At 38.9% G+C, this 19471-nt stretch overlaps 1 protein-coding gene across 1 annotated transcript in view; it reads left to right on the top strand.

The window, feature by feature from the left end:
• The window catches only part of LOC149310662 (dynein axonemal heavy chain 14-like), a 352749-nt gene that overhangs the window by 21810 nt on the left and 311468 nt on the right, over positions 1 to 19471 (top strand). The window contains 5 exon segments of the mRNA XM_089529413.1: positions 1702 to 1866; positions 6039 to 6151; positions 11475 to 11537; positions 16187 to 16325; positions 17124 to 17255. Of these exon segments, the coding sequence (XP_089385539.1) occupies positions 1702 to 1866; positions 6039 to 6151; positions 11475 to 11537; positions 16187 to 16325; positions 17124 to 17255 (612 nt within the window).

Below are 19471 nucleotides of genomic sequence, written 5' to 3' on the forward strand. Positions count from 1 at the left end.
ATCACTTTCTGCCTTACTGGCCCAATCTATTCACTGTACATGAGGGGCAGGTTCATTGCCTGGAAATGGAATCCCTACATCTGATTGCTTGAAAGATATGTCCCTAGGGATGCGGCCTCCTTAAATTAGGGATATTGTCAAAGCTGCTCGTATTTTTACAAATGGGTAAGGTCTCTGGCTTTCCTTTCTTCAAAACAAGGATCCCCAGTGTGAGCTCGAATTTCACATGTGCTCTGTTTCCTGCTGTCACTTGCTGACTCAGGGTTTTTGTCAAGTGATCAAGTGTTACCTTGCTACCATTTCTTCTCATTTTCAATTGTCTTGGTGCCCTTCATGCTTCCAAGACCTGGTTTTGAAATAATTTCTCAGTGGATATAGAAGCTTGTACCTACTGGTTTGAGATCCTACTCCAGCATGAGAGTTTAGAACTCGTACTGGCTCAATTGTCCAGGAAGCCCTTTGAACCCATGGCCCCCTATGACCTCAAATCACTCACCTGGAATCCTTCTTTCTTGGCAGCGATCACCTCTGGAAGACAGGTTGGTGAAATCTGTGCACTGAGAGCCAATGTGACCTACCTTTGTTTCCACCGGGACAAGGTTTTCCTCTGTCCTGACATTTCCTTTATGACAAAGGTTGTTTTGTCCTTTTACCTTAATCAATACATCGTTTTACCCACCTTTGAGCAGAACCCTACTTCTGATTTGAAATGTGCATCAATAGAGCCCTGTACATGTTACCTAGTTGTGATGCTAGCTTGATACTGCCACCTCCTTATGTGAGTAATTTGCTAGTCTTCCAGTTGTGTGATTCACAGAGACCATGAAGAAGAAGGACAGGTTGCATACCTGTAGCTGTAGTTCTTTGAGTGGCTTTCTGTAAATTCACACAAACCCACCCATCCTTCCCTTTGATGTGCCCTGCATTTGTGGGTTTTGGAATGCTGCTACGGTATCCTTGAAAACTGAGGTAAACGAGCAGGAATACTGAAAATGGGGGTGGATGGGTTTAAATCAGTGTGTGGGTGGAACTATGACAAAAATCTTTCCTAGCGATTCTAGATGGTTCCATATTTGCTTTGCTCAGGCAGAGGAAACACCAATTGTGTGAATTCACAGATAACAGTTACAGGTATGCAACCTGTGTATCCAAACAGTAGGTAATTGAAGAAATGTACAATGCTAACCTTTAGGTACAAGAGAGAGAGAGAGAGAGAGAGAGAGAGAGGGAACACGACAATGGAAGTGGAGGTGCATTTGACTGCATCCTTTGATTGACAGCCAGAAAATAATAATGGTGCTACATGTAGATAACAGAAATCACATATATGTGAATTATCAGGAATGAGTTCAGAAAAAGTGTAGACAATAGTAGATTCAAAGGTGCAAAAATCCACAACAATTTGCATAAAATGCACATGTATAGACTGGTCTTAAGACATTTTTCACTAATTTGAATGTTAACTATTGTCTACCTAATTTCTGGATGGCATAGGCCTGTTTCTAGTTTCACTGTATTTGTCTTTGCTGTGATGCAAACTAATTTTTATTCTACTTTACTTAGATTTATTTTAAATTACCAGTAGTTAATAGTCTAACGAATTCCTACAGTTCTGACATGGGGGGGGGGGGGGGGAGTAACAGATTGTATATTTTAATCTTACATATAATCATATTATACCAATTTATTTTTTGTAAACAGATGGATTCATTACAGAAAGATGATGGAGAGTATGTGTACTGTCTCATAAGAAGCAGAGATGATCCCAGAGCAGTTTATGATCCTTATGACCTTCAAGTAGTATCAGCAAATTTGGCTAGGCAAAGTAAAGAATATTGGACTGTTACAGCTTCATATATTTCCCAGGTAACATAAGCTCTTTCACAGCTCAAAATTCCAATTTTTACATTGTCTCATTAACCCGTCTGCCTGGAACTTTGTACACTTGGAGCAGACCAGTTCCCACCAATGGCAGTACCTTTCTGTAGTGATGGTATTGTGGGATCCTGTGAGGCAAGAGGGTATGCTGATGGCAGCAGAGCTGCTAGTAGGGTCTTTCATATCAGGCAGGCTTTTGCTGAGACAGACTACACAACTACTTTGTAGCAGCTGTAGTAGGTGGTGATACTGGTGGAATATCTCTTAGAAGATCTCAGATAATAAGGACATTTAAATAGTTCAACATTTTCCATATTTTGGCTTTCCTTAATCAGAATGAAGAATGCAATAAAAAATTCGGAAGAAGGCTAGGAGGACATGGAAGGGCAGCTATGAAGAAACTAGACAAGATCCTGAAGTGTAAAGTTACACCACTGAATGCTAAAGTTAGGATTGTGCATACCATATTTTCAATTGCTATGTGCGGTTGTGAAAGCTGGACAGTCAAGAAAGCTGATAGGAAGAAAATCAACTCATTTGAAATGTGTTGGAGCAGGATCATGTGGACTGCTAAAAAAACCCTAAACTCTCCATAGAAGCCAAGATGACTAAAATGAGATACTTTGGACATATCATGAGAAGACAGGACTTACTAGAAAAGACAATACGCCTGCATTGCTGATGTATAGACTCAAAGAAAGCATTGCCCTGAGTCTGCAAGACTTGAGCAGGGCTTTTGATGATAGAATGACTTGGAGGTGTCTCTTTCATACGGTTACCATAAGTTGAAGTTGACCTGAAGGCAGTTAAAAACAGAAAAAGTCTTGAAACTACAAAGATTCTCATAAATCCTGGATCATTCTTATCAGGGTTTCTCAACACTCAAAAAGCATGTTTTTGACCATTTTGACCATTCCTCCTAATGTTTAGATGGAATCTCTTTTCCTGTAGTTTGAATCCCTTGCTCCATTTAGTTTGAATCCATTGATCCTATTCTCAAAATCTGCAGAAAACAAACTTGCTCTATCTTCAGTATGACATCCCTTCAAATATTTAAACAGGACTATCATATCAGTTCTTAACCTTCTCTTCTCCAGGCAAAACATACCTACTGTATATACTGAACTATAAGTCGACCTCATGTATAAGTCGAGGGCAGGTTTTGGAACCATAATTATGGATTTTGATATGAATTGTGGATAAGTCGAGGGTAAAATTTAGGGCCATGTAACAAAGGATGTAAAGGATGAAGCAAAGGAAAACAATGCCAAAGAACTTACAAAATTCCAGGAGACATCACTGTTTGTGCTCATATTAAAAGCTGGATTGATGAGAGAATAGAAGGAAGTCAGTGCTTCCAGGACAGATTACTCTCTTGCTTTTCACCAGGGGATGGTTCCTTTTTATATAAATAGGAGTTAAAGTACAATACTATATTGATCCATGGATAAGTCGACTCAGGTTTTTGGGGTCACTTTTTTGACTAAAATTTCTAGACTTATACATGAGTATATTAGCTCCCTATGTTATAGGGCATGCTTTCCAGACCTTTCACCTTCCTCTGGACACGCTCCAGCTTGTCAACATCCTTTTTGGATTGTACCCAGAATGACACAATATTCCAGGTTGGGCCTGATCAAAGTGGAATAGAGTGGTACTATTACTTCCCTCAATCTAAACACTATACTTCTATTGATACAGCCTAGAATTGCATTGGCTGTTAGCTGCCGCATCACACTGTTGACTCATGTTCAACTTGTGGTCTACTAGGACTCCTAGATCCCTTTCATGGTTCATCATTGCCTTGTGGTAAGGCTGTTTTCCCGTTGTCTGGGAAACCTGAGTAAATATCCATTTGGCCCATAAGAACTCCTTTATATTTGTCAAAACATTTGTCTGCTGCTTTGACCTTGCAGGGTCTTTTTTTTGAAGATTGTGGCATCACTTATCTGCCTATAATCCAAAGGAACCTCGTTTGTTCTTCCAAGAAATCTTTGAAATTACATTTGCAATTTTCTTTAGCACCATTGGCTACAGTTTCTATGGTGCTGAAGATCTGGATTCATTTAAGATAGCTAGGTGTTCCTGTATCAGTTCTTTACTTTTGGGAGGCTGCAGCCACTTTCTACATTATTTATTCTGTTTTCACAAATTGAAAATAGCCTTTGTTTTGGAAGAAGATGAAGTATAGTAGTTGTTGAGTAGTTCTGCCTACTCTCTGTCACCCATTACCACCAGTTGTGTGTCTTCTCCATGCAGAGAACTTGATTCCTTCCTCTTGCTCTGAACATGCTCAAAATATTCATTATAATTTTTATCTGTCGAGCAAACCTGGGTTTTTTTCCTGAGCTTTAGTTTTCCTAACCTTCCCTCTAAAAATACTGGCTACTCATTTCTACTCTTCCTCAGGTATTCTTCCATTTCCTATATGTGCCTCTTTTTAAATCTCAGTTCCACTGAAAGATCCTTATCCATTCACAATTGTTTCTTTAGGTGTTTCCCATTTTTTCCCACAGCGGAGTTGTGATTGTGCTTTTAGTATCATGCTTTTAAGAAACTCCAACCCATCATGAACTCCCTTTGAGTAGTTCTGACCATATGATTTCTCTCGGTGTTCTCTCTAACCTACTGAAATTGGCTTTCTTAAAATTAAGAGCACGTTTTTGATTGAACTTGACTTTTCCATTTTTCTGTATAATTTATTTCAACAGGATCTGAGTGCTTCCACCCAGAGTTCTATATTATTGTTTTATTCTTTCCTGATGGTGAGAATCAGATAGGAGATCGTTGGTCCTATTCTTGTTTCTTCCACCTTCTGAAAAATGAGATTGTCAGCAAAGCAAGTGAGGACTTGGGAGAAATATGCTGTGAAAAATACATATTGAGTTCTAATAGCAGAGGTCCAAAGCACACTGCAGAGGTAATCCAGTTTGAGACCACGTTAACTGCCCTGGCTCAATGCTAGAGAATTCTGGGAACTGTAGTTTTGTGAGACATTTAGCCTTCTCTGTCAGCGAGCGCTGGTGCCACAATGAACTACAATTCCCAGGATTCCTTAGTACTGAGCCAGGGTAGTTAAAGCGGTCTCAGACTGGACTATTTCTGCAGTGTATTTTGGACAAGATTCTCTAAAACTAGTTGGAGAATTTTAAATTTTATTTGAAACTTATGCGGGAGAAACAAGAAGAGATGTGTGAGACAGCATTTTATCAGACAAGGGAAATTGGAAGTATAATCCAATGGCAATCTGAACGCAATCATGAGGTTTAATATTATTGCGTGATAACCCACTACACGCAAATTCGGGCAATGGGAAGTCAGTCCCAGCGCAATCATGGGGTTTCATGTTATTGCGTGATAGACTGCCACACGCAAATTCGGGCAATGGCATTCTATTTTTGGGCAATGGGGAGCGAGTTCGAATGCAATGAGCATTCATGTAATTTCGCTAAACTAGCGACTTTATGTGAATGTGTTCTGGCCCCACTTTCTTTGCATTCGAAATTAAAGAGAAATTCCTCCAGTGTGATAAACTCTGTACACATTCTGTATTAAGGGTTTGTTTGTTTTTTACAAGAAAGGCCTACTAATTGCTTCTTAACTGGTGGGAGGATTCTCAGCTTGAACCTAGAGAGTTATCAGTAAGATTTCAAGCTCAAATATTGAATTTATATTTCCAGAGTTTAATAGAATTAATGTGAATGTATTTAAAAAGAACTGTTCATCTTAAAGTTGATCACTAGCTGCCCAGGCAATACTTATTTTTTCTTTTGATATGGACCTAAGACTCCAAGAGTGGTTCAGTGATCCATATATACATATATATCACAGAAGTGTCTTCTATAATTCACCAACACCCCCTAGAGGAAAGAATATATAAAGCAGAAAAAGGTTTCAGTCAGTATGTTTCCTGTAATTCTTTTGCTAAAACTGTTGACATTTCTGCTCATTTTTGAGAAGTTTTTTAAAATCATATAAAAATTAATGCAGCTTACAGAGACAGAAGACTTCAAAGCACATACTGTAAGTCCAAATAGTCATTCATCTAATGTAAAAGAATGTGCTAATGCAAAATACTTCATAATTATGAAAACTAATTCCATAGCTGTGCAGAGTTAATTTTTGACCTCATGAAACTAGTTTTTGTTTCATTTTTCTAGTTTACTTTGACGTGTGGAAAACAAGAAACACAAATAATACCAGTAATGGAGTGGTTATATGAAAGGCAACTTTATTATGCATTACGTGCTATCAAGATATGTTTCAATTTCAGGTAAGGGAATCAATTATATTTTAAATAATTATAGGTTTTAGCCAGCTGTACGCTTCCACATACAAAAAAGCATTTTCTATTACGGCACAAAACCCTTTCATAAGAAAAGAATTTTGCTTTTGCTGTCTTGCTTCTGCTGTCTTATATAAGGATCTCAAAGTACATTCTTGTACAAGTTGCTGCACAAAGTTTCACAAACTGCCATTTTTAGAATTCCCAGTTCCATTGAAATGGTTATGACATTGCATTCAGAATTTGAAAAGGTAGGCATTCTGTGTTTTAGGAGTCAAGGAATTATACGTATTTTCAGTGAAAGAATTTCTTTGAGTGATGATGAAATATTTATTTAAAGCAAATGTCTATACTACTTTGTTTATTTTAAGCACATATACCTTGCCTTTGACATAAAAAGCCTCTTATGGGGCTTCCAAAAATAAATGGTATGGCAGTCTCTGCCCTCAATCTAAGTGTATGACACAATGTAGAAAGAATAAGGGTATAAAGAATAAAGAGTAAGGAAAAAGGAAAAAGCAAGTTCAGACAAACAGTTCTTCTAATGAGCAGCTGGGTGGAAGTAGTTTAGACAGCTTCGTCTTTGAATTGGCCTCCCAGTAGAGGTGGTCAGCAGACCTGCTTAGCATTGAGGTGATACTTTTCTGCCCCAGTCATTAGACAGTCCATTTTTAATTGCATTTGCTGCAGCTTCGGAAGGGAAATATCACCATCAGTTATCTCCTACCTGGTCTAGGTGCTGTTGGACTGCAAGTCCCAGCAGCCCTAGCCAGCATACCCAAGGGCTAGGAAAGTTGGAATGAACTACCAGTGAGCGGCAGAGGCTCAAAGAGAGAGTCCAGTTGAATTTCCTTTAAATCTGTTACCACATGCTTCAGTATCAGGACTGACTTCTTGTTTTTATTAGTCAGAGTTTAAAGCAATTACCCTGATTTTTAACCATAAAATCCTCAACTGCTTCACATGAGAGCCTTCTTCACAGTGTCCCTTTGGAACTTTTAAAGTCAACAAAAACACCTCTTTAAAAAAGCACATGTGCACTGATTGATAGGTGAACAGACCATTGTCATGTTGCTGTGGCTGCTGCCTCATAAGTACAGACTGGGGAAGGTTCACAGCCCCTACATATTCCCTAAACAAGCAAACATCTAGGGATCATGAATATGACCTAGTCACCAAAGAGTAACTCTAGGTTATTTATTCGTAACTGCCTTAGTGAATTCTGGCCAAAGTGTTTGCATTCAAAGGCTTTCACAGCAAGCATCCATAGTTTTTTTTGTGGGTTTTTCAGGCTGTGAGGCCATGTTCTAGAAGAGTTTATTCCCGATGTTTCACCAGCAGCTGTGGCTGACATCTTCAGAGAATGCTGGTATGGAAGAGAGTGGGCTATATATACTGTTGGTTGAGAGGAAGCGAATTATATGTTAATCTGTGTATTGTTCTGTTGTTGAATGGCAAGGCCTCAGGGTGTCTATTTAATTAATGATCCATTGTCTGCTGGGAAACCCCCCTCATCCTGGGTGGTTTTCATTTGCATTTGCTGGGTCTTGATTTTGGTATTTTTAAGGACTGGTAGCCTGACTTTGTTTAGTTTGAGAGTTTCTTCTCTCCTTTTGAAGTTATCCAGGTGTTTATGGATTTCAGTGGCTTCCCTGTGCATTCTGACCTGATAGTTGTTGGCATGGTCCAAGATTTCAGTGTTTTCAAACAGCATTTTTTTGCCCAGGATGGTTAATATTGTGTTCTGCTACTGCTGATTTTTCTGGCTGACCAGGTCTGCAGTGTCTCTCATGTTCCTTGATTCATGTTTGGACGCTGCATTTGGTGGTCCCTATGTAGACGTGTCCACAGCGGCATGGTATATGGCAAATTCCTGCAGCCGTGAGAGGATCTCTCTTGTCCTTCACTGAGCGCAGCATTTGCTGGATTTTCTTGATCAGTTTGTAGGCCAATGATGTCACACCTATACCTCATAAAATTATTGTTATAAGACAGGGGTAGGCAACCTTTTTGAGCCGGGAACCGGGTTGCTGTCCCTCAGACAACTGGGGGGCTGAAGCAAAAAAATAAAAAATAAAAAATAAAAAAAATAAAAATAAATAAAAATAAAAATAAAAAAATTAAATACAAATTTAAAAATTAAATAAATAAATAAACCAGGACAAATGTAGGACAAAATTTTCAAATGGAGGACACTTTTTTATATATAAAAATGGAGGACACGTGAAAAAAATTGCTGGTTTTTTAAAAAATGTTAAGATAAATGCATGTTTCTGAGGCTTCTATAGACAATTGCCCCACCATGCCCCTCATGCGATAGGCCAAAGGCCCCAGCGGCAATCGGCAGCAGGACCGGGCTGGGGCCGGTCCCAAGGGCTCGCTGGGCCGCATCCGGCCCGCGGGCCGCAGGTTGCCTACCCCTGTTATAAGAGATGAGATACTGTGGAATGTAATGTGGAAAAATAAACTTTGATGAGCTGCACAGCTGTATCTCAAAAGGAACAGGTTATAATGATATTTTATTGGTGTAATAAACATTTTTTTCAGGTTACTTTTATAAGTTGCTTTTAAACAGCATTTTAGAGGTTGTACTTTTTCAAATGTTATACCATTTTATCAATCCTGAAGTTTTAAAAATAATAAAGAAAAGTAGAGAGAAGCACAAAGAGTGATGTAGCAAGTTACATTGCAACAAGTGATATAATAAAAACTATAATGAATATATGGCGAAAAGGAACCTGGGATGCGGTCAGAATCTACTCAGATTTGCCTCCTCTTCCCATTCCAGTGTCATAAACAGTTCTTCTTTGGATGTTTAATCCCTCTCAGGTTCCAGTGGGTATAAAGGCTCTCACTCTATCTTATGCCTATTGGAAACACAGAACAATACTCACAGGGCTCCTGGTAGTCCTGGTCATGGAGATGTGTGACTAGAGCTTCACCTTCACTCTGCCTTGAGGAAAAAAATCAGACATTTAAAATGAAGGGGCCATTCAGACTACCTTTTGCACTGAATTGTAACCCGGCTCCCATTGGCATTGGTTTAAACATATCAGAATTAGGGTCTTTCACACTTGATCCAGGGTAAATCCCCCTTGGAGCGGTTTTTCCAAAAGTGGATTATTTCCCGTGTCTCTTAGGAAAACCCGTTTCTTTCCTGCTGCCGGCAAATGTGAATTTGGCCCTGGTCATGATCGGGTCAAGTTCAGGGGAGGGATTTAGGGCAGAGGGCGGGCAGAGGGCGGAACATGCCTCCCTCTTGCAGGCATCTTTCTCTCTCTCTCTTTTTGGTAATTTTATTTTTGGCAGATTATGCGAATGCTTGTTCTACAGGTTGATACATATTGATAGAATGTGTCTGCTTGTGCTACATTTCCCTTTTGTTTGCTTGCTGCCGGCATGGCAGGTCACTTTGCAAGTGACATTTTTTTTTAAAAAAAGTGTGTGTGTATGTGACAGAATATGCGAATGCTTGTGTTTCCTTTTAAATTTGGCAAATTAATACAATGTGCCGTAATAAATTCATTCACATTGATTCAATGTGTGAATGCTTTTGCTACATATGTATATGTATATGTAAGGCATTCTGGGGTGGCAATCAGAGGGAAAGCAAAGAAAGAGGATGCAGAGATGGCATTCTGAGGTGAGGTATTATTATTATTATTATTATTATTATTATTATTATTATTGTGATGGGAAGAGGATGGCATGGGGGGAGGCAAGGGCTTCGGAGGTGACATTGGGCTTGAAGGGAAGGGAAGGAAAGATGTTCCAAAGAGGAGGAAATACTGGGCTGGAAGCAAAGGGGAAGCTAGAGGCTGGCATTCAGAGGGAAGGCTGTGGAAACTCATGACTTTGGGAGAGTCACACTCTCTCAGCCTCAGGGGAAAGGGAATGGCAAATCTCCTCAGAACCAATCTTGCCAAGAAAACCCCAGGATGGGGTTGTTTTAGGGTAATACACACAACACACACACACACCTGGAGGTTTTTAAATTTGACAAGTTGACAGAATATGCGCACACTGCCTCCAGTTTTTTTTAAAAAAGGAGGGGGGAAAGCACCCATTCAGTTGGCCAATAGTTGTAGGATATGTCACTTTTGACAAAAGCAGAAGTAAATTTGATTGACAACAAAGGAGGCCCCATTTTAAAGCAGTACTGCAAATGTGAACTTCAGTGGGGCAAATTGCATCGATCAGGGCAAATGAGGAAGTGGGAATGGGGCTGAAGTCTTTAATTTTAAAAATAGGAAAATTACATGGTAAAAGGTAACTGTAGTTATAACAAGAAATCTGAGCTGACTTAAAGCACAAGTTTTCCAAGTACCTTCTCCCCTAGTTTCTAAAAAGAAAAACAACAACAAACCAAACACAGGTTTAACAGGTTTATATATAAAATACTACAATGTTTTCCAACTCTACCTGTTGCCCAACCCTATTTTCCAATCCATTTTCAAAAGAATTAGACACTTAACCCATCTAACTAGATGGTCCCTGGCTTTTTACAATCTTTGCTTGGGATTTCTTCTCTTGCTCAAACCTGAGCAATTAGTACTTATTTACACTACAGACCTTTCTCTCCTTCTAACAATTGCCTCCCCAGCCCCTCCTTTTCCCTTTCTCATCTTCCATTGGCTAACAGAACCCAAATGGTATTCAGGGCCAATTAGGACTCTCAATCTTCTCACCTTTCATTGGCTGGCTAACAGAGCCCTCTAGCTGTCAGCCAGTTGGGCCTCTCCACTTCCATACCTCTCTTTGGCTAGCATAAACCATCTCCCCTGAATTAACCCTTTCTATAACCTAGACTCAGAGCCTTGCAGGGTCATTACAAAATATTTTTTAAATTACTTTAAAAATTATTTTTCCAAACTCTGCTCGTGTGGTAGAGATATAGTGATTGATCCAAATTAACCTAAATAGTGTCATGGTTGAAATGGGAACAGATATCTCTCTGGATTGATACAATGATTGATTTACAACACTGCTGGCTCTTCTCCCCTCCCTGTTGAAGTTCAGATTCTAAATTCCTTGGGATAAGAATCTTTATTTTTCAAACTTATTTTATTCTGTAATATTTACATATACTGATGGTGTAAAATAGTGTATAAATAGCAAAAATTTCACTATTGAGTTTGAGTCCTCTCAAAGGAGCTGATGTAAATGTAATAATTTTTGCTATTTGATAATTCTATGAAATGAAATTATACATTTGTGTCTTAATAATCTTTTGAGCATGTTATTTTAAATATAGAATATATTTCCAATAGGTTTTTCATGTTTTTTTTTAAAAAAACCCTTTTCTTTCCAGAAAGATTAAATATTTTATCAGTTGGAAAAGTAATGTAAAGAGATCAAAAATAAACAAGACCAAGTAAGTGTGAAGAAGTGGTATGCATGTACAACAGTTTAAGAACATATCTCTATAATATGTGATTCTTTTCATTTTGTATTGTGATGTAAATTGTAAATAAACTTTGTATACCTTTTTGTATATAAAATATGTGGGGATCTGTGATTTCCTTTGTTGAGAGGGAAGTGGAAGGGTTGAAAAGCCTCCTGTACCATCAAGGGTATGCATATTCATTCTTGTACATATGTGATGCTGACACACACACCAAATTGTCATTACTCATGATGAGTACCATATATACTCTACTATAAGTCGACCTCATGTATAAGTCGAGGTCAGGTTTTAGAGCCAAAATTATGGAATTTGCCATGACTCATGGATAAGTCTAGGGTAAAACTTGAAGGCTCCTTCAGTGTGTGTATGTGTGCATGCAGCAAGAGAGACTCTAATTGAGGCTTTTTGTTTCAACTTTGGTTTCAGCCTTCAACTAGACAGCGACGGCCAGCATGGGTGGGAGAGGGTTTAAAAGCAATTAATCACTCAGAACTCTTTCTGCTTGGCAGACAGAGAAAAAGAAATTATCTTCCCACTGCATTGGGAAATCTGAAAGAGCTGCTATCATATTACCATACCCTTCAATAAGTTGACCTGGGATTTGGGGGTCAATTTTTGGGCATACATTTTTAGACTTATAGACAACTATATATGGTATATATTATCTCCACTATGAAAAATGGTATCCCAGTTACCCCTCTGGGGAATGCAAGATGGAAAGTGCTATTGTATTTCGCTTATGAGTTTTCTGTACACATCTGGCTACCAGAATGGACTAGATGGACCCTTGTTTTGATCTAAAACTACTCTTACTACATCCTTAAGAGGGAGGAATGAGCATTGGGATGGGATATTACCTTTCAGGGCTAGCTAATTTGTCAGAATATGGGTTTATATAGGTCCAAAAACACACTGCAGAAATAACCCAGTTTGAGACTGCTTTAGCTGCCCTGGCTTAGTGCTAGGGAATTTTGGGAACTACAGTTTTATGAGACATTTAGCATTCTCTGAGCCATGGCAGTTAAAGTTGTCTCAAACTGGATTATTTCTTCAGTGTGTTTTGTACTCAAGAAGAAGATTTCTTCCATCATCAGTATCAAAGGATTCAGGGGGAAAAAAAGAATTTTTGTGCATTAGACATTTGCACAGAATTGGAAACAAATGGCCACAACTATTTATTGATTACAGCTGCAGTTAGTTGATGCATGCATGGGATCTGATCCGGGCATTGGCCAGCCCGCCTGCTGCCCAATGAGACAAATCCTCCAGTTTTACTGGAAAATGAAAATGGAGTGATGGGGATTCACCTGGCATGAAATCCTCCCAGGTGAGGAACCCTTGCCTTTGCTTGAATGGGGGTGACAGAAATGCATCAGCCCCGCATCTGGGCTACCCATTACCTCTGCACTCTCCACACCAAGTCCCATAAGGGGATCCCTGTCTCTACCCTTTCCAGAGTATTGCCAACCATCCTGGATCCAAATACCATGTTCCGCGCCCATAGTTCACATTCTTAGGGATTGATAATGACATCAACAAAAATATTGAGGTGACACAAGAAGCAACTGTGGTCATTAACAGTGGTGCATCTGCATAGTTCAATAAATTCAACAGGAGACAGTTAAAACTAGATCAAAATTATGCCCGGAGAACGGAGTTTGAATTCAGAATTGTTTGAAATCTTGCAATGGAACTATGGTAATTTTGTAATCACTGTATATACTCATGTATAAGTCTAGAAATTTTAGTAAAAAAATTGACCTATACAATTGACAAAAAACCTGGGTCGACTAATCGGGTCAATGTAAGTACTGTACTTTAACTCATATGAATATGTATGTATGTGTGTATGTAATGGAGCCATCCCCTCTACTCTCTCATGCATCCAGCCTTTAGGATGAGCACAAATAGTTATGCCTGCCAGAATTTTCTGCGTTCTTCGGGATAATTTTCCTTTGCATCATCCTTTACATCCTTTGTTACATGCCCCTAATTTTTACCCTCGACTTATCCATGGGTCATATCAAAATCCATAATTTTGGCCCCAAAACCTCCCCTCGACTTATACATGAGGTTGACTGGCAGGAATTTCAAAGTAAAAAGGCTAATTTTAATATAGGAAGTCTAGATGCAGAAAATCAGGACACATTATTGGTGGCATGGTCAGAAGTCCTGTTATATGCATTTTCTTCCATTCCGATTGTTCAGAGAGTCTTGCTAAAAATAAGACAGGAGAAAGTGCATATGATTATGATTGCTCCTTGCCAGCTGTGCAGACCATGGTTTCCAATGTTGGTGGAAATGTAAGCTGAAAGGTCATTTCGATTGCCACTTAGGGAGGATCTGTTGATACAAATCCAAGTGTCAAGTCTGGATCCAGGTTGGCTAAAGTTAGCTGGATAGAGGTTGAAAGGAGGCAATTAGAAAATGAGGATTATTGATGTTCAGTAACAAACACTGTTTTGCAATCAAGAAGGAAATCAACCCACTGTGTTTATGAAAACACTTGGAGGACATTTCTGAAGTTGTGTATAGATCATTCAGTGGCACTGAAAGATATATCGTGAAAGAGGTCTTGGCTTTCCCTCAGGGTCATTTGGGGAAAGGTTTGAGACCAAATATTTTAAGGAGACAATGATCAGCTTTGTCCTCAGTTTTATCAGATTCTGGAAATCCACTATCTTCTCATCAACATATTAATAGATTTATAAGAGGTGCTACTTTAAGTGCTCCACTGACACTTTAAGGAAACATCCTTAAAGTGTTGTTTACAGTGCTCTTCTTAGAGCCTGTACAGACAGGCCAAAATAAAGCTGCTTCGGGTCACTTTGGAGGCATGCTGTTTAAATGATGCATGCATCCTAAGAGTCTGGAAGCCACGCCAAAGTCACGCTCCAGTCCTTAGAATGCATGTCTGACTATGCCTGGCTTCTCCTTTCCACTGTATAACAAACTCCAGGAGAACATGGTCACTTCCACCTAATGCTCCCACCAGTGGGTTTCCATGGCTAAATGTGGGTTTGAAACATGGACTTCGGACTCCTAGTCCGGTATTCTAACCACTGCACCATACTGGCTCTGAAATGCTTCAGTGCCTTCACATAATTAATACAGATATCTGTTAAACACAAATACAGTGGTCCCTCCATATTTGGTGCGGTTAGAGGTAAAGGACCCCCATGAATGTGGAAAAACCACAAATAAAAAACACTGTTCTTTTAACCTCAGAGAACACCTCACTAGGAATCTCCAGGGCCTCCAGTGCAACTCTGTGGTCAACATCTGCCAGAAGTTGATCATAGAATCATGCTGGAGGATCTACAAATGCCTAGAAAAGTGTTTTCTCTAGGAACGTCTAGGTTCTTCAGCAAAACTCTATGGTCAACTTCCAGCAGAATTGCACTGGAGGACCTAGAGAGTACATGTTACCATATATGCTCAACTATAAGTCAACCTCATGTATAGGTTGAGGGCAAGTTTCTGGGCCAAAATTATGGATTTTGACATGATCCATGGATAGGCCAAGTGTAAAACTTGGAGGCTTCTTCAGTGTGTGTATGCGAGCAGCAAGAGGGAAGCAGCTATCAATACGAGGCTCCAGTGTCTCAGCTTTCATTCCCAAGACAGCGAAGCATGCGAGTGGGAGCGGGACCATTAAACAAACAGCAATCAATCAATCACCAAGGACTCTATCTGCATGGCTCAGGACAGAAAGAAACTGCATGGGGAAATCTGAAAGAAATGCTATCACATTACCATACTGACCCGTAAATAAGTTGACCTAGGATTTTGGGGTCAATTTTGGGGCATAAAGTTTTAGACTTATCAACGAGTATATATAGTAATCAAAACCACAAATAATCAAATCTGCAAAAGACAAAGCCGCAAATGTGGAGGGCCAACTGTAGTGTTTTATCTTTAAAAATCAGTTAAATAGAGGAGACATAGAAGCAGAGTATATAGGTACTTCTAAAGCAATGATTTTGAAGTCCTGAAAGATCAAATTAGAAAAATAGTTGTTTCTGAATTACCAATACAATCAGCCTTCTGCAAAAAAGTAACAAAATATGCTTTTAAAACAAGTGATGTGGATAAACAATTTTTAAAAATTACAGTCCTCCTTTTTTGCAAAGATATTAAATGATTTTTAACCCCAATCATTTTTATTGGATAGGTAATTTACATAGTAACTGTATTATTTATAGACAAAAGAGGTCCAAAAGCATGACATCTTACAAAAAAGGCAAAATTTGTTTCAGATAGTATATTATTAACAAAAAGATGTGGAACTATTACCAGAGTGCAGTCATCAGATGAATCTGATAATTATTCACAAATATTCATCAAAGGTATTAATTTTACAGTCATCAGATGAATCTGATAATTATTCACAAATATTCATCAAAGGTATTAATTTTACAAAGTAAAGGTATGGTTTTACAAGAGTATTAGAAGTTCGCAGAGGAATCTAAAAAAGAGGATGGTGAGTGATTACACAGTGATCACAAGCAAGGTTAGGATTATGAATTATAGATGCACTATGCGTGTTATAATGCAGGTATAAATGTCTACTTTGAGTCTGTTTAACACTTTCTACTGTTTTGGTTTGTTTCTAGAATGGTGATGTACAAACAACTATTTTTTGCTGATGAGATACTACAGAGATGTTTGCTTTATATCCAGACATTGTGTGTGGATGTGAGTAGTCCTCAGGGGAATATAGCTTCACAGGATGTAGCTATCCATTTTATAAAGGTGAGAAGAAATAATATTTAAAATGCAAAAGATAATACCAATCTAATTTTTTTTTACTTATTGTCTCAGCTTATAACATGAATACAGTTAAAAACAATCAAAATATCATCTGGAAACCAGGCACTTAATTTAAACAATTTAAGGGAATTTAAAAACATAACAAGAAGGGACCCACCATTTCCATGTACACCAATCTGCAGCACCTTGGATGCCCTTCTGGCTTAAGAGATAATTTTTGGGGTTGTGTTCTAATATTAACAACTGTAAACCTGAATCCTGAAAGTTAGACATTTCTAAGTCTGGCTAATTATCTTGTAAATACTGGACAAGATGCCAGCCTAAATGTCAAAATATTTTTGGTTTCATAATTCTGTCTATAACTGATTCAAATTTTATATTCTGTGTACTGGTTATTCTTGGATTTGCTGGTGTAAAAATGTGAGGATTCCATTGGTATCTGAAGGAAATTTTCTTGTTTTAAAACAAACTTTCCTCAACTTGCTAGGTTTGGGTGTGTGTATGTGCTTGCAAGTCATCTGTCTTGTGGGATCACTTATAGTGACACCACAAATTTCATAGGCTTTTCTTAGCCAAAGAATACTCAGAGGTGATTTTGCTAGTTGCTTCCTCTGTAAATATAGTCTAAAGCACCTGTTATTCATTGGCAATCTCCAATCCAAAACTAACCAGAGCTGACACTGCTTAGGTTTACACTGAGAATAATAGATTTCTGTAGGCGAGATAAGAGTTTTACAGGAAATTTCTCAATTCATGGTGATTTTTCCTTTGTTTTATTAGATAGACACATCCTACACATACACTTTGGATGAATTTTGTGAAAAACAATATCAACAGGGTCAACAAGCTCTTAGTCAAGTACAAGCTTTTAAAGATAAAGTAATTAAAGTAATTCAGAGCTCTTTCTTAAAGGTAACCTAAAATCCTTTATTTTTTATTTTCAATATTTTTATCTTTAATATATTTATTGTATTTATTATATATCTATGATTTTAAAACTATAAGTTTAATATTTTCCTATTATACCATGTTTTATTTGTTAGCTGTATTATTTAACTATATTTAGTTATATTTGTTAGCTGATATTATTTATTAGCTATCTTGACTGTTTATGAGGAATGGTGGGATATAAAGATCAATGAATTAATAAATAATTTCTATAATCAAGAGTTGTCATCCCTTCTGATCTTGGGCACACAGGCTCTGTCTGCATGGGTCAAATACAATGGCCTCCTCTCGGTGGAGAGACTGGATGACTCTTGGCAGAAAGCCCAGTTCTGGTGTGCGCAGTTTAGATGATGGCAAGTTGGTTCAGCACCAGAACAGGGTTTTACATGCCTCGCCTTCTTCCAATCTCTTCTGCTGGTCCCTTCTCTTCCCACTGTCATTACCTCTGTATGTCTCCTGCATCTCCCCTGTCACTTCCTCCACACCCTCTCCTCCTTGTCTGTGAGCCTTCTGTCTGCTGTCTCCTCATCCTTCGTCCTCTTGGCTCTCACCTCACCTCCCTCTCTTATCCTGCTCAGCCTCCTAATAATAATAATAATAATAAAAATTTTTATTTCTATACCGCTTTTCCGCAGTGATCAAAGCAGTGTACATAGTAAAATTATTAAAACAACATAAAATTAAAACCACATTACATTAATTACAATATACAATTAAAATCCAATTCATAGGTGTATGTAAGTGAGAGGGAGAAAAGGGGATCGAACATAACTTCAGTGTACATGGGGGAATGCTTGGTTAAAGAGAAAGGTTTTAAGTCTCTTTTTAAACAGTTCAAGGGAGGTAATGAGACGGAGCTCCTCGGGAAGACTATTCCAATGCTTGGGAGCCGTTACTGAAAAGGCCCTCTGAGAAGTAGTAACATATTTTGAAGTAGGGACTTTGAGCAAGTTCTTCCCGGTTGTTCTGAGAGTGCAGGGCGGATTATATAGGGAGATGCGGTCCTTCAAGTAACTCGGGCCCAAGCCATGTAAGGCTTTATAGGTAATTGCCAACACTTTGTATTGTACTCGGAAGCGAATAGGCAGCCAGTGAAGATCTTTTAAGATTGGTGTTATTTGGTCAAACCTGGAATGACCAGTGACCAATCTGGCGGCCATGTTTTGTACTAATTGAAGTTTCCGAGTTTGGTACAAGGGTTGCTCCATGTAGAGCGCATTACAGAAATCCAAACGAGAGGTTACCAGAGCATATACCACCGTTTCAAGATGCCTAGCCCTCCCCTCTCGACCAGTGCCTTCCAAGAATGGCTGTCCAGCCATGTTCTCCTCCTCCTGGCCACCTCTAGCCATCTGGTAAGTGTGTCGGGTGGGGCACTGCTGTCACTTGCACCCCAGTTGTCCTGACTCCCCTGATGTCCCACAACAGGGTAGCTCTAGATTTTCCAACCAGCTTTGCACAGGTACCTAATGACCAATATGTGAGAGGTCATAGATGATTACTCAACAAATCATGGTTAAAGATGAGCAATCTGTTCCTCTCTCAAATTCTATTCTAATTCCACCTCTTTATCTCCTCTTTAATTTAGATCCTCTTTCTTTATTATTAGCCATGATGGCAGAAGGGGTTCTGGGAGGTGGCATCTGAAAAAGTAACTTTTCCTAGTGGGAGCAATAGGTTTATTATTTATTTATTTATGGTATTTATACCCCACCCTTCATCCCTAAAGGCTATCAGAGCGGCTTACAATTATTTTTAATTAGACGGTTCCCTGCCCTCAGGCTTACAATCTAAAAGACACGACACGAAAGGAGAAGGGAATGGTGGTGGGAAAGGGGATGAGGTCCAGTGGTTATTCTCTCCCTCTGAGGCCTGGACCAAGGCAGATGGACTGGAGGGAGGGCTCTTCTTCTTCAGGCTAGCCCTGGTGGAGCTGGGCCTGCCTGTTCCCTCCCTCACAGGCTGAAGGATGACAGTTATAGTTTTTGTGGGTTTTTCGGGCTATGTGGCCATGTTCTAGCAGAGTTTCTTCCTGACATTTCGCCAGCATCTGTGGCTGGCATCTTCAGAGATTCTCACCATTGCAATGTATAATTGTGAGAAAATCCTTCAAGCTCACGAGCTCACATTAACAACCTGAACAGATTCCATTTCATGGCCTAAATAGTTGTAGAACTGTA

This window comes from Sceloporus occidentalis, unplaced genomic scaffold, assembly GCF_023333645.1.
Source record: "Sceloporus occidentalis isolate IW3139 unplaced genomic scaffold, rSceOcc1.0.p SCAF_6, whole genome shotgun sequence".
In the NCBI taxonomy this organism is placed as follows: domain Eukaryota; kingdom Metazoa; phylum Chordata; class Lepidosauria; order Squamata; family Phrynosomatidae; genus Sceloporus; species Sceloporus occidentalis.